At 37.0% G+C, this 14,018-nt stretch overlaps 1 protein-coding gene across 4 annotated transcripts in view; it reads right to left on the reverse strand.

The window, feature by feature from the left end:
* Positions 1-14,018, reverse strand: part of PTPRZ1 (protein tyrosine phosphatase receptor type Z1) — a 191,057-nt gene that overhangs the window by 89,750 nt on the left and 87,289 nt on the right. For all 4 annotated transcript variants that reach the window (XM_050785075.1, XM_050785074.1, XM_050785073.1 and 1 more), the window contains exons 3-4: positions 3,496-3,675; positions 401-552 (exon numbers count right to left, since the gene is read on the reverse strand). In XM_050785075.1, coding sequence (XP_050641032.1) covers positions 401-552; positions 3,496-3,675 — 332 coding nt within the window. The remainder of the gene's footprint in view (positions 1-400; positions 553-3,495; positions 3,676-14,018) is intronic.

Here is a 14,018-nt window from a genome sequence, read left to right on the forward strand (position 1 = left end):
CTAGACATGTAAGAAAACATTTTACTACACAATCATTTTTAAATAATTATTTATTTTGCCAATTTTAAAGCTGAAAATTTTTCTCATTTCAATCAAAAGATTTAAATCAAAGGATTCTCCAGTATGTTAATGAAATTTTCTCCCTTTTCCTTCCTTCATTCATTAATTCGTCAGCATTTATTGATTACCTATTTTGTGGCACTTTGGGTTGTTACCACAAAGTGGTAAATCAAAGATAAGTCTTATATTCATTTACCTTAGTCTAGTATATTAATCAAATAATAAAAATATCACTTTATAAATTATAATATTGGATTTTAAAATTAATCAAATTATATGCTAAATAAAAACATCAATTATTTAGAAAATAAAATAGTAAACAGCGGATCTCCTGACTTACCTCAAGTGGAAATTTTTGTCCTTCTAAACTATGCTCTGATCCATCAGATGACATATTGCATTTTCCCCAGTGAAAAGTTATCTTGCTTGCTTTAAACACCATTTCTGAAACTCCTCCGCTGACACGGTAGTCATTAGTGAGATTAATTTCCACTGAAAAAAGAAATACAAGTGCACCTAAGCTTCTGAAAATCAAAATTTTAAATTTCAACTAAATTTCCATCTACTTAAGGTACATTAAGAAAAATCATTTATTTGATAAATTTACAAAATATGAAGTTGCCAATTTGGAAGCCAAACTTTGTAGGTCTGAACAGTATACTTAATATATCTTATTGCCACAAATGTAAACTAAGATGAAGATACTGACTAGTGTATGACTTCAAGGGCAGAAGACAGTCAGTCCACTTGCTCTGTTTGTTTGGTGTCCTAAGATAGCTGTTCCTTGAATGCTCTGCTTCCCTAAGATGTCAGATGGTAATAAGAAGACAGAGCAAAGTGGGAAGGAACAGAAGGGTTAAAAGAAAAAAAAAGTCTTCTCCTTGGAGTGTTGCCACCTTCCTATTTTCAGCCCATTTCTACTCCTTATCAGGCTGCTGCTTATCCCCCCATTTATCACCCAGGCTTCACCAGCAAGCTCCAGAACCTGGGTCCCTGGCTATAGCAGGAAAGGCAGGAAACTCATTCTTATGGAGGAGTTTTGGCCATCTCATGTTTGAACCCTGAGTGGCAAAAGCTTAAACTCCCCTGTATGAGTTCCACAGCAGATATTATCTGACTATATTTTAACAGTCTTCTGGAGAGTTCTCTTGAGAGCCCAGAGAAAGATTTTGATGTCTCTCAATAAAGTTTAAATAGTCTCTGTTCCATTAGGGAGAAATCACTGTTGGCATCAGGGACTGAATACAACATATTGGTCAGCAAGCTAGGGATACAAACTCCCACTAATAATAATAATAAGCACAATAACAATAACAGCCAACATTTACATATCACTTATGATGTACCATGGACTATACTAATTACTTTATATGTATTATTCACTTTATCTTCGTACAACCTTGGAAAGTGGATACTATATAATCCTTATTTTACAGATAATAAGGAAATTGAGCCACAGAAAGGCTAAGCAGGTTGCTCAAAGGTTCCCCACTGTCATTTCAAGAGCCAGTGGTGAACCCAAGTGATGTAGCTCTATTAGCTCAACGATCTAATAACCACTCTCCCCTAAGAAAAATAAAGCTCTCAACACTCTCCATAAAAATAGCTGCCTTCAGACCTACTGTCACCCTCTGTCATTGAATGATTTGGTTTAATTTCTATCTGTTTGGGATCTTATTTATAAAAACGTAACCATCAGGCTATCCTTCCCATTTTTCTCTGGTCATAAAGCCTAGCACATTTTATTGTTTAACAATAAGAAAAGCAAAACAGGGATTTCTACAAAGATTTTTGCTTACAATATATAATAAAGCAGAAGTTCCATGCCCTACAACTTTGTAACACCCTTCAAAACTGAAAATAAAAATGTCAAGATTTGGGACAATATACTTTTAGGTAATTATTACGTGTAACATAATAATTTTAAAAATTATTCATTCAAGAAATACTTAGTGTTTATTACATATCAGGCACTGATGTAGAAAAATCTCTACTTTCATGATTTTTTTTTTTGGAGACAGAGTTTCGCTCTTGTTGCCCAGGCTGGAGTGCAGTGGTGCAATCTCAGCTCCCTCAACCTCTGACTCCTGGGTTCAAGCAATTCTCCTGCTTCAGCCTCCCGAGTAGCTGGGATTACAGGCATGTACCACCATGCCCAGCTAATTTTTTTATTTTTAGTAGAGATGTGGTTTTGCCGTGTTGACCAAGCCGGTCTTGAATTCCTGACCTCAGGTGATCCATCTGTCTCGCCCTCCCAAAATGCTGGGATTACAGGTGTGAGCTCATGCACCTGGCATAAGTTCGTTTTTTCATTTGTTTTGCTTTGATTTTTTTGGATAGGATGGGTTACTCCATTGCCCAGGCTGAAGCGCAGTAGCATGATCTTTGCTCACTGTGGCCTCCACCTCTTGAGTTCAAGTGATTCTTTTGTCCAGCCTCCTGAGTATCTGGAATTACAGGAGTGCGCCACCACACCCAGCTAATTTTTGTATTTTTAGTAGAGATGGGTTTTCGCCATATTGGCCAGGCTAGTCTGGAACTCTTGACCTCAAGTGATCCGCCCGCTTCGGCCTCCCAAAGTACTGTGATCACAGTCATGAGCCACAGTGCCTGGCTACTACTCTCTTGAGTTTTGAAATTAAACTATTACATTCAAATAATTACATTACCTAAATATAGAAAATATTTTAAAAATTCACTAATGATAAAGCTTACCCTCATACAGCTACTATTATAATTTTGAATATTTTTCTAATCTTTGTCTTATGTGTACATGCCTTTACATAATTTCCCAAAACATAATTTTTTAAAAAACTAGAATATCAAAAAAGAAAAGGTGTCACTTTTTGGAAATTATTTATATATGTATAGCTTATTAGAATTTGTATTTAAATTTTAATGTATTAATATTTTGCTTTTTTTTTTAAAGATGGTCTCAATGAAAAGGCACTTAGAAAGGGTTTCCTAAGGATGGGATACAACTTTAAACCTTCTATATAGAAGAGCTAGGAGTTTATTTTCTTAAAATTTCAATTACAGTCAATTGCTTTTTTCATATCCAAATACTGACTATAACATGAGGCTAGGCAGAAAAGATCAAACTATAATGCTCAAGAAAAAGAAATCCTGATTGACTAAGTAATTGACTAAATTATATTAGTTGTAAATCACATTATCATATCTTCTAGAGACAGCATCATTATTGTTACATTGTAGGAAAACATGACATGATGACATCGGTCATTTTATTTTTTTGTACGAATTGTCAAAATACTGTCTAAATTTCCCATTTTCTCTGCTCCATTTGGTTTCTTCTACATATAACTTCTATCTAGTTCATAGTACATTATTCAAAGGAAAATGAGACAAAACTAGTCTAAGCATACTCCAGGTCTGAAAAATATATTAAAGGCAAAGAGAATGCAAATATTTTACCTGTTTTCCCAGTGTTATGAATGAATGTGTTTTCCAACGATGTTTTATCCCAACCCTGAAATTTAAGTTTCTTAAGATTCACATTTACTTGTGTAAGATCTTCATCAATATTGATAGGAGATTGTTTTGGACTATTACATGTTGGATATTTCTTTCCCCAATTTTTTTGATTCAGTGCACCTAGGGAAAAGAAAGAGTAAGAAACTTAGTTTCTTAAATTACCATGCAAAAGTTAAACTTTATATTATAGTTAATCCATTATATAAAAATAGATACAATAGTAGAAAATGTTTGACATCTTTGAACTAATGCATAAAATAATTATGCCTAGATTTAGAGTCTGGATTTCAACATGAAACACTGTAAAAGGTCTATAGAACAACCATGCCACTATAAAATAAACAAGTTTATAGAACAACAACCAGAGTTTGGTACAACTTTAGTCTACAACATCTTCTTTTTGTGATAAGGGAGTCAATGAGAACTAACTTTTATGCAGGCTTGATCTAGCGGCCACCTCTCATAATGTGACAAGTTCAGGGTTCAACAATGGCTTTGTCCAGTCATCACAGTTCTTTCGAATCAACAGAAAGCTGAATTGTCCTGTAAGGTTGTTAGTCCTAGCCCAGGGTTCCAGACTGAAAGGAGTCCAGATATAGGAGTAAAGTTCTCACTTCCTCAACACTCTCCATAAAAGTAGCTACCTTCAGATCTACTGTCACCCTCTGTCTTTGAATGATTTGGTTTAATTTCCATCTGTTTACGATCTTATTTATAAAAACATAATCATCAAGCTATCATTGAAATATCTCCTTCCCATTTTTCTCTGGTCATAAAGCCTAGCACATTTTATTGTTTAACAATAAGAAAAGGAAAACAGGGATTTCTATAAAGGTTTTTGCTTACAATAAACTGAATTTTCACACGTTCCACAGTATGAAGCGTCCTCTAAACCCAAACTGCCTTTTGTTGCCTTTATTTCACCCCTACCTGAAACCATGAACCACCTGCCATAATCTTATTTCACTGCATGTTAACTTAGCACCCAAGCAGTGCTAAGCACAGGTATCTTCTACTTAAAGTTCTTTTAAAATATTGGAAATGTTGAGAATCCAAGTCTCTGGTTAAACGCTAGCATGTCCATGGCCATCGCAAGGAAGAAACGAGTGGCAGTGTAGTTTTCAACTTATATTCTTCTGAATGCTTTTCTTTCTGAAAATGAGAACGGGTAAGGCCAAGATTTTACATGATTGAGGTTTAGGGAATTATAAGTAAATTTATCTTTGATACAATCCTAGTCTACACTGTATTCTTTTGTGATAAGTGAGTCAGTGAGAACTAACTTTTATGCAAGCTCTATCTAATGGCTACCTCTCACAATGTGATGAAAATAACATTGCATAATTTTGCCCAGAAAATAAATAATAATTAGTCATACCATGAAGCCGTCTATAGAGTCACGGAAAATCTGGTAATACATCTCATAGGGAAGCATCTACCAGAATCGATAGGTACTGAAAATCATCTTAAAGTCTAGATCTATACCTAGAGAGCGTTTGAATACATTGTGTTTTAAATATGCACAGTGATGTGTATTTTGGATTCTAGGAATAGTTTTAATGATTTGAGTAATGACGTTTATTTCACTGTAGGGAACTCTGGCATAGGGACAAGAAAACACTGCTTATTTTACTAATGTCAATGCAAGAGAATGAAAGAGAATCTGCAGCACAAATCAATTACGTCCTCTTCATTGCTCACATTTTTAATACAATATAATAAATTCTAAGCACACTTAGAAAGAGTTACATAGTTGTGGTGCACAGGAACGTAAAATTTTAAAACTTCAATAACACTGAATATGATGTATAAACCTGCTATTTTCCATCACATTTTGTGATTCTCTCTACTGGGAACCTAAAAGGCATCTTATACTTAGCATATCACAAACAGAAGGAACTCTTTTCTGCTCTGAAATAAGCTCCTTCCCCACAGTCTCTGACATCCCCTGAAGTGAGAAGTTATCCTGATGCCTTTGTTTCTCCTTCAGCAAGCCCTTTAGGGTCTACCTTCAAAATATTTCCCTAATCAGACCACTTATTATCTCTACTGTTACCCCCCTAACCCAAGTCACTGTCATCATTTCCCTGTACCTTGCTACCCTGCAAGCAGTATCACCATCACCTAGGAAACTGTTGTGAGATTCAGGCCACTATTATAGCCTTATGAAGTCTGAATCTACATTTTTAAAAAATGCGTAGGATATTGATATACACATTAAACTTGGGGAAACACTGGCTTAGACTCCAGTAGTGACTTCTATCTGGTTTTCAGAATCTTCTCTTGCTCCTTCCACAATTCTGTAATAGTACCACTTATGTAGTAAGTGGAATTATGACTTGGCTCCCAAAATTTCCACCCTATGGTGTAATCATCCTGTACAATTCCCTCCAATGGGGCATGAGCAGTACTTATGAATACGAAGAGAGAGTGGTCACTTCCTTGATTAGGTTAAATTTGATGGCAAAGACTGTGGTGGATCACTGCTGTGATTGATTACATTATGTTATAGAAAGCTCCATTTCGGCAAATTGGAGAAAGATTCAAAACGTGGGAGATTTCCTTGCTAGTTTTGGAGAAGTGACCCACCAGGTTGTGAGGGGGCACGTGGCTAAGAACTGAGACCTGCCTCTGGGAGCTGAGAGTATAACCACGCTTATAATCACAAAAACAAAAAACACCCAACCAGTGACAAAAACAAACAAACAACAACAACAACAAAAAACAAGGACTTCAGTCCTACAACCTCCAGGAAGTGAATTCTGCCAACAACCTAAGCGAACTTGGAAGAGGATCCCAGGATTCAAATGAGACACCTTAATTTCAGATTTCTGAGACCCTCAGCAGAAAAGCCAACTAAGCAGCCCTTCTTCCTCAGCTCCTGACCCACAGAAACTGTGTGATAATACATACGCAGTGTTATATGGTGGTAAATTTGTAGTAATTTGTTATGCAGCAAAAGAAAACCAATTCAACTCAGTAACTAAAGTACACTTTAAAAATATATGTCAGATCACATTACTCCTTCGCTCCAATGCCATTTCAACTTACTCAAAATAAAACATGAACTCCTTGTGATGGCCAACAGATCCTATATGATGTCCCCACTCATGTCCTCTCTGCTCCGGTTCTCTATCATTCTGTTTTGATCACTCTGCTCCAGCCACTGTGGCTTCCATTGTGTCCCTTGAGCATGCAAAAGGTTGACACTGGCTGTCACCTGTTCCTGGAATATTCCCCACAGATGTCTGCAAGGCTTAAATGACTTGCTTTCTAACTTCAATCAAATCTCTCCTCAAAAGCATCTACTGGAGAGACTTTCTCTGAACTACCCTGTTAAATAGTATAGTTCCTCCCTTGGTAACTCTCCATGCCCTCTCCCTACTTCATTTTTCTTCTTTTAACATATTAATTATGCTTATTCATTGTTTCTACATCCCAGTACCTCAGAAAGAAAAGACTAGCACATAGTTGGTGTTTGATATGGTTTGGTTGTGTCCCCACCCAAATCTCATCTTGAATTGTAGTCCCCCTAATCTCCACATGATATGGGAGGGACCACGTGGAGATAATTGAATCATTGGAGCAGTTTCCCCCATCCTGTTCTAATGACAGTGAGTTAGTTCTCATGAGATCTTATGGTTTTTTAAGGGGCCTCCCCCTTCGCTTGACTCTCATTCTTCTCTCTCCTGCTGTCTTGTGAAGAAAGACGTGTTTGCCTCCCTTTTTGCCATGACTATAAGTTTCCCGAGGCCTCCACAGCCCTGTGGAATTGTGAGTCAATTAAACCTCTTTCCATTATAAATTACCCAGTCTCAGGTATGTCCTTATAGCAGCCTGAGAACAAACTTATACAGTGTTCATTAAACATTTGTTGAATAACTGAATCAAACCCACAAGAAGTGGTAGCCTTTTGTTTTATGAGTTTGAGCTCATAAGGATCAAACATATCATGGCATGAAAATGAAAAAAAGAACCAAAAAAATTTGATCAATAAAAGAAGCATTTCTTTACTCAACCGTACGTCTTATTTGATTGTTACATGATAATTTAGTTGAGTAGTCCCTACTAAACTTCTGTGGCTGGGTATCAGAGAGACCTGAAGTCTGAACTATACGAGGTTAGGATAACATATAGCACAACGACACTAGGTAACTAGATTATGTTTAAAGTGCATGGAATGATTACATTGAGTGTAGACCAAATTTAAATCACCTACTAGATCATAATGAGGCAGGACAGGCAGTCAAGGAAGTGACCATGTTCTTCGGATGAGGCAACCATGGTGATCATACAGTCAGCACAGTAAACCTCAGCATTTGCATTGTAATTGAGCTCATTCAAACAAAGCTTTCTTCAGTAGGGCCTTTCCCTTCCAGAGAGCAGGCACATTTTGATTTTACCTGTCCCCAAACTGACCCGACGCTCATTATAAAAGTAAAAACCACACCTCTCGGTGGAGTTTTAAGATTCTAATGAGACATGCAACGTATGAACAAGCATGTACAGTTACTGCATGTGTGCACTCAGAAGACCACCCAGAACATGCTTACTAGTAACACCTCTTCCCACCTCTTTATGAATCATCTTTTAAAACTCCCAAAAAGGGAGTCTTATGCTTTATTCATTATTTCAACAGCCCAGCACTGAGGGAAAAAAGACTGGCATGGGTGTATGATATGGTTTGGCTGTGTCCCCACCTAAAACTCTGCAAAAGGGTGTCTCCCTAGTGCCAGTTTTTGCTGTCTCACCCTTACGAACAGCCTGTCCTGAATTCTTTCTCTCTCAGGGTATACTGTCTATTCTGCACCTAACTTTCAAAATATCTTTATCCATTGTAATAAATTACTCTATGCTACACCTCCTTTACTGTGCAGCTCTTGTTTAAACTATTTTAAACCAAGAAGAAAGAACTGAGGTATCACTTCAGCTGTCTACAATAGTACTTTGTACACTGTGGGCTCAAGATCCTTTCTTAATTTTCATGATTAAAAAGCAAAATAAAAAAGGCCAAATTTTAAAAATGTTTTTTAGTGGAAAAATCGACAAACAGATAAATAAACAGAAGTTGAAAAAAATAAGAACTAGAAATTCTTCATGCAAAGCACTCTAAAAGGGAGACTGTTTCAAATCACCATGAGTAGAAAACCAAAGGAAATCAACTAATGAAGTGTTAAAATTGTGCACAGGGGCCGGGCGCGGTGACTCACACCTGTAATCCCAGCTCTTTGGGAGGACAAGTTGGGCGGATCACAAGGTCAGGAGTTCGAGACCAGCCTGGCCAATATGGTGAAACCCCATCTCTACTAAAAAACACACAAATTAACTGGGTATGGCGGTGCGTGCCTGAGTCCCAACTACTCGGGAAGCTGAGTCACAAGCATTGCTTGAACCTGAGAGGTGGAGGATGCAGTGAGCCAAGATCGTGCCATTGCACTCCAGCCTGGGCAATACAGCGAGACTCCGTCTCAAAAAAAGTTGTGCACAGGAATAAAACAAAGACAAAAGAACCATTAGATACATTTTATCTGTCTTTAATAATGAAACATTAGACTAATCTTATTCTAAAACATTATTATTATTATTATCATCATTATTATTATTTTGAGACAGAGCCTCTCTCTGTTGCCCAGGCTAGAGTGCAGTGGTGCAATCTCTGCTCACTGCAACCTCTGCCTCCTGGGTTCAAGTGATTCTCCTGTCTCAGCCTCCCGAGTAGCTGGGATTACAGGCACGTGCCACCACACCCAGCTAACTTTCTGTATTTTTAGTAGAAACGGGGTTTTACCATGTTGGCCAGGCTGGTCTTGAACTCCTGACCTTGTGATACTCCCACCTCAGCCTCCCAAATGCTGAGATTACAGGTGAGAACCACTGCGCCTGGCCTTAAATATTATTTTTTTGAATTCCCAAATTAATATGTTTAATGTGGCATCTGGAGACATCAGTTCATATAGTGGTTAAAGGCCAGGATGATGCATCTGAGAAAGCAGGTATACAGAATTCACTATATTGTATCCACCTGAGTGTTATACTAGGAACTATTGTGAAGGAAAAAATTAGGACCCTGACTGTAGTTGCAGCAGATTATCAGGCTGATTAACCCATAAGGAGGACAGCAGAATACTAAATAGGAGCTCCAAAGAATTAACCTAAGTTATTCATTTAGGTATTTATCCATGCTTTCACCCACTCATTGACTTACCTGAATTAGGAACACTCCTATAAATTTCCCATGCTTACCTCCATTGAAGCACTTAACATACTCTATTTTGTCTGTTAACTTGCCGATTTCATCTATACACCATTGCCAAACTCTGAGTCTGGCATATGCTACAAAGAAATTAAATGCTTGTGAAATAGTCTTTGTGCATCAAATGAATGTATTCAATATTTGCATACATATGCATCCTCTATTCCAAGCAGAATGGAAAGCAATTCTAGGCTCCGCAGGGGATACTCATGAGTTCAAGTTTGTTACCTTGCCTGTGTGTTTATTATTACATTCCAGAAGGGTGGGGGTCTGTTAAATAAATAGACAAATGCTTAAAAGGAGTAGATGCAATGAAGGAAAATAAACATGGATAACAAAAGCACACTAATGCAGGCCTTGAAGGATGGACAGAATTATGACAGGCCAGACGAGAAACCAAGAACATATCTTGCTGACAACCCTGAGCAAACTCATGGTGGCAGAAAAGTTCAGGCAATGCTGAGAGCAGTGAGCAGGCCAGCTTAGTCAAATGAGCAGAGTGAATGCAGGGGTATTCTACAGAGGGAGATGGAAAGGCAGACTATGATCACTGTGCCTGAGGAGACCAGTGAGAGGCAGGGAGGCTTTGGGAGAGGAAGGAGCTCATAGACGTCTCATCACAGAAATTAAGCAGGTAGGAATGCAGGATAGGCCGGAAGGGAGAGTCTACGTAATGACTATTTTCATAGACATCTCCTATTTGTCTTAATTTGATTTTTACAGCATCAATGTACTTATTTAAACTACAATATGTCTGTCTCTTATTTATGTTTCTTTAATGGAAGAAAATGTTTCAGTACCTTTCTTAGAGCCTGGCACTTAATGAAATCAACATTTGCTAAATGAAAAAAAAGATGCTTCAGTGAGATAACTGTAGTTAGCACCCTTCAATGTTCATGTGCTATAGATATTTGACCAACTAGTGTTCTAGATAGAAACACACCTTAAAAAACATTCTGTGTGAGGAAACATTACTCCACTATCCATTAACACAAGAATATGAACAAAGAAAAACTAAAGTCTAACAGGGGAAATGTGTCAGAAAAAAAAATACCAATGCAGGTTTTTGAATATTTGAAGGAAAAACTGAGTAAATTATGCAGATGAAATAAAAGTCAAAGAAAAAAAAATAATTTTTCCCTCTTATTTTCTCTCATTTTTGCATTGTTCTTGTTGAGTCTTACCTTCAAATATCAGATTAATGGAAAAATAATTATAATTTTTTATAAAGTATTCAGCAGAGATCCACCAAAAATTAATAGATATGTAATAAAAATCTCAATATTGATTTCTTTTAAAGGTTCCTATAAATTGCTATTATTTAATAAGATTTTAATAACAGTATACATAGAACTGATTCTTTAAAGATCAAGATATTGTTAAGAAAAAATATATATTACTTTTATTCTTAATGAATTTCTTGTGTCGTCAGGTTTTGAAGTAAGAAAATGTTTGTGTCTCAGCCGGACGTGGCTGGCTTACACCTGTAATCCCAGCACTTTGGGAGGCCAAGATGGGCAGATCACCTGAGATCAGGAGTTCGAGACCAGCCTGGTCAACATAGTGAAACCCCATCTGTATTAAAATTACAAAAAAATTAGCCAGGTGTGTTGGTGCACGCCCATAATCACAGCTAATCAGGAGGCTGAGGCAGGAGAATCACTGGAACCTGGAGGCGGAGGTTGCAGTGAGCCAAGATCGTACCACTGTACCCCAGCCTGGGTGACAGAGCAAGACACCATCTCAAAAAAAAGTTTGTGTCTCTACATAGTCACATATAAAAATATTATGAAAAGGCAAAATAAGTGTAATATTGAAGTGAAGACTACAGTAATCTTCATAGCGTCTAGCACCAGTTGTCCTGAATAAACTCTACTTAGTGCTCCATACACTGTAAGTCACAGCTTTATAAATTACCTTGGGCTTGCTTTCTACATGCTAACAAACATACCAAACACCAAAATTAAAAAGTCATTTAAATAGTATAAAGCTATCAGTGGTGAGTGACTTGGATTCAAATTTTAGTTTAATAAAATACAAAAATGAAGTAATTCAGTATTTTTTCAATGATAAGTAGCATAAAATTTAGAATTCCAGCAAAATGGAAAGACGATATACTTAAGAAGACACTTTTTAGATGCAAGAGTTAGCTGCTTGAAAAAAGAGGCTTCCTCAAAGATAAGAAACTAAAACCAAAAGTCAATAACAATCACTAAGAGGTTATATATCTTAATGATAAATGTCATCACATAAACCGACTCAAAGCAAAGGAAGAGGGATGTCTGTGACAACTTCTCATGTTGAAAATAAGAATGAGGATGTGTTTCCATGCACAAACTAGCGTGCCTCTTTGTGTTTTTGGCCAGAGGTTTCTGCAGCTAGAAACAGCAAAGCAGTTGCCGAATGTTGGTTATAGCTGCTATTAAAGCTGAAAGAAAGGCAGATCAAATGCAAACAATTTCAGAATGATAATCTGTTTCATCAAACTACATTTTCCTTTGTTTTATGTACTAATGGCACAATCACATCAGGACAGCAAAAAATCTTTGCAAGTCTGGCTGATATATGCAATTGGCAGGGGGTTACATGTCAGAGAAGGTAGTTATCAATTTATTTAGGAAAATTCTAGCACAAATTCCTTTTAGCATTATGTTATTTAAGAAAATCATTAACTAAAGTCCAACACAAATAGGCAGAGAAATAGACCAGAAACTTTTTGCAAAGTTCCTGTTTAAAATTTTAGGACCTTTGAAAGTTGAAAAAAACATCTAAAACAAACAAAAACCCAACAAAACATAACAACAAAAACTAGTGCTCTATAGTGCAATAAACTGAAATGTTTTTTTGGAGACCACAGGGGAAAAAAATAAAAAGCACAAGACGAAAAAAAGATCAAAGGACACTGATGTAGTAAAATACCATTACACTGAGGATAAGTAATCAAGACCTTATAATCTGTGGTGGGCATAAATTAAATCCATAAACAGAATAAATATAATATTCATAATGGTTCATAACTAACTTATTGCTTTAATCAGAAAATGAAACAAATCTTACAGAGAAATAAAGAAAATTTTAGTTAAAGCAAGAAATTATGGAAGTACAAATAAATACAATAGAATTGAGGACAATAAATAAGATGTCAGCTGGGCAAGATGGCTCACACCTGTAATCCCAGCACTTTGGGAGGCTGAGACCAGTGGATCACCTGAGGTCTGGAGTTCAAGACCAGCCTGGTCAACATAGCGAAACCCTGTATCTACTAAAGATACAAAAATTAGTCGGGCCTGGTGGTGTGTGCCTGTAATCCCAACTACTTGGGAGGCTGAAACAGGAGAATTGCTTGAACCTGGGAGGTGGAGGTTGCAGTGAGCTGAGATTGTGCCACTGCACTCCAGCCTGGGCTAACAGAGTGAGACTGTGTCAAAAACAACAACAACAACAAAAGATGTCATTTTGAAGGTTAGGAATGTTTGACAGGATTCTTATTTGGGAGTGAGGAAGGGAGAAGGGCAAAGGATGACGTCTAAAACCCCGACAGGGACATACCTGAGTGTATCATGGTACCAGTCATGTTGGTAGAGAATATGAATAGAAAGACTTTGAATTTTGTTTTGAACCTACAGACTTGGAAATTTCAATGGAAGTTCATTAAACAACAAAAAATATGGATCTGGGAGGCACTGGTCTGGGGAATATTAGCATACAGATAGCATATATTTATAACCACAGATATGGGTGAAATACTTCAATCAAAGTTGACAAGCAAGAAGAGGTTCAATGATAAGACAGTGGAGAGCATTAACATTTAGGCAGCATAAAGGGGAGCAGGGGCACCAAATGGACTTAAGAATGAGTGGCCTGAAAAGGAATTGCAAACCTAGGAGAAAACAGTATCATGAAAGTCATAGAAACATGGTTTCAACAATGAGTATCCCAAAGTGGGTGTCATACACAACAGAGAGACCGCCCAAGCGTCATGAGTGAAGAGTGAGTTTTAATTTGGTTATTTCCCAACTCCAAATCCTACATTCACAGAATAAATCAATTTCAGTGACATGATGGACTTGCAATTCAGACTACAGAGTGAATTAGAGGGAACCAGTAGAATTAAAGTACTTTTTAAAAAAAGTTTGCTGTGAACGAAAGAAGAATGATAAGGTGGCACACAGAGACAGATGCAAGGATGAGAAATGGATTTTTTTTTAAG

This window comes from Macaca thibetana, chromosome 3 (assembly GCF_024542745.1).
Source record: "Macaca thibetana thibetana isolate TM-01 chromosome 3, ASM2454274v1, whole genome shotgun sequence".
Lineage (NCBI taxonomy): Eukaryota > Metazoa > Chordata > Mammalia > Primates > Cercopithecidae > Macaca > Macaca thibetana.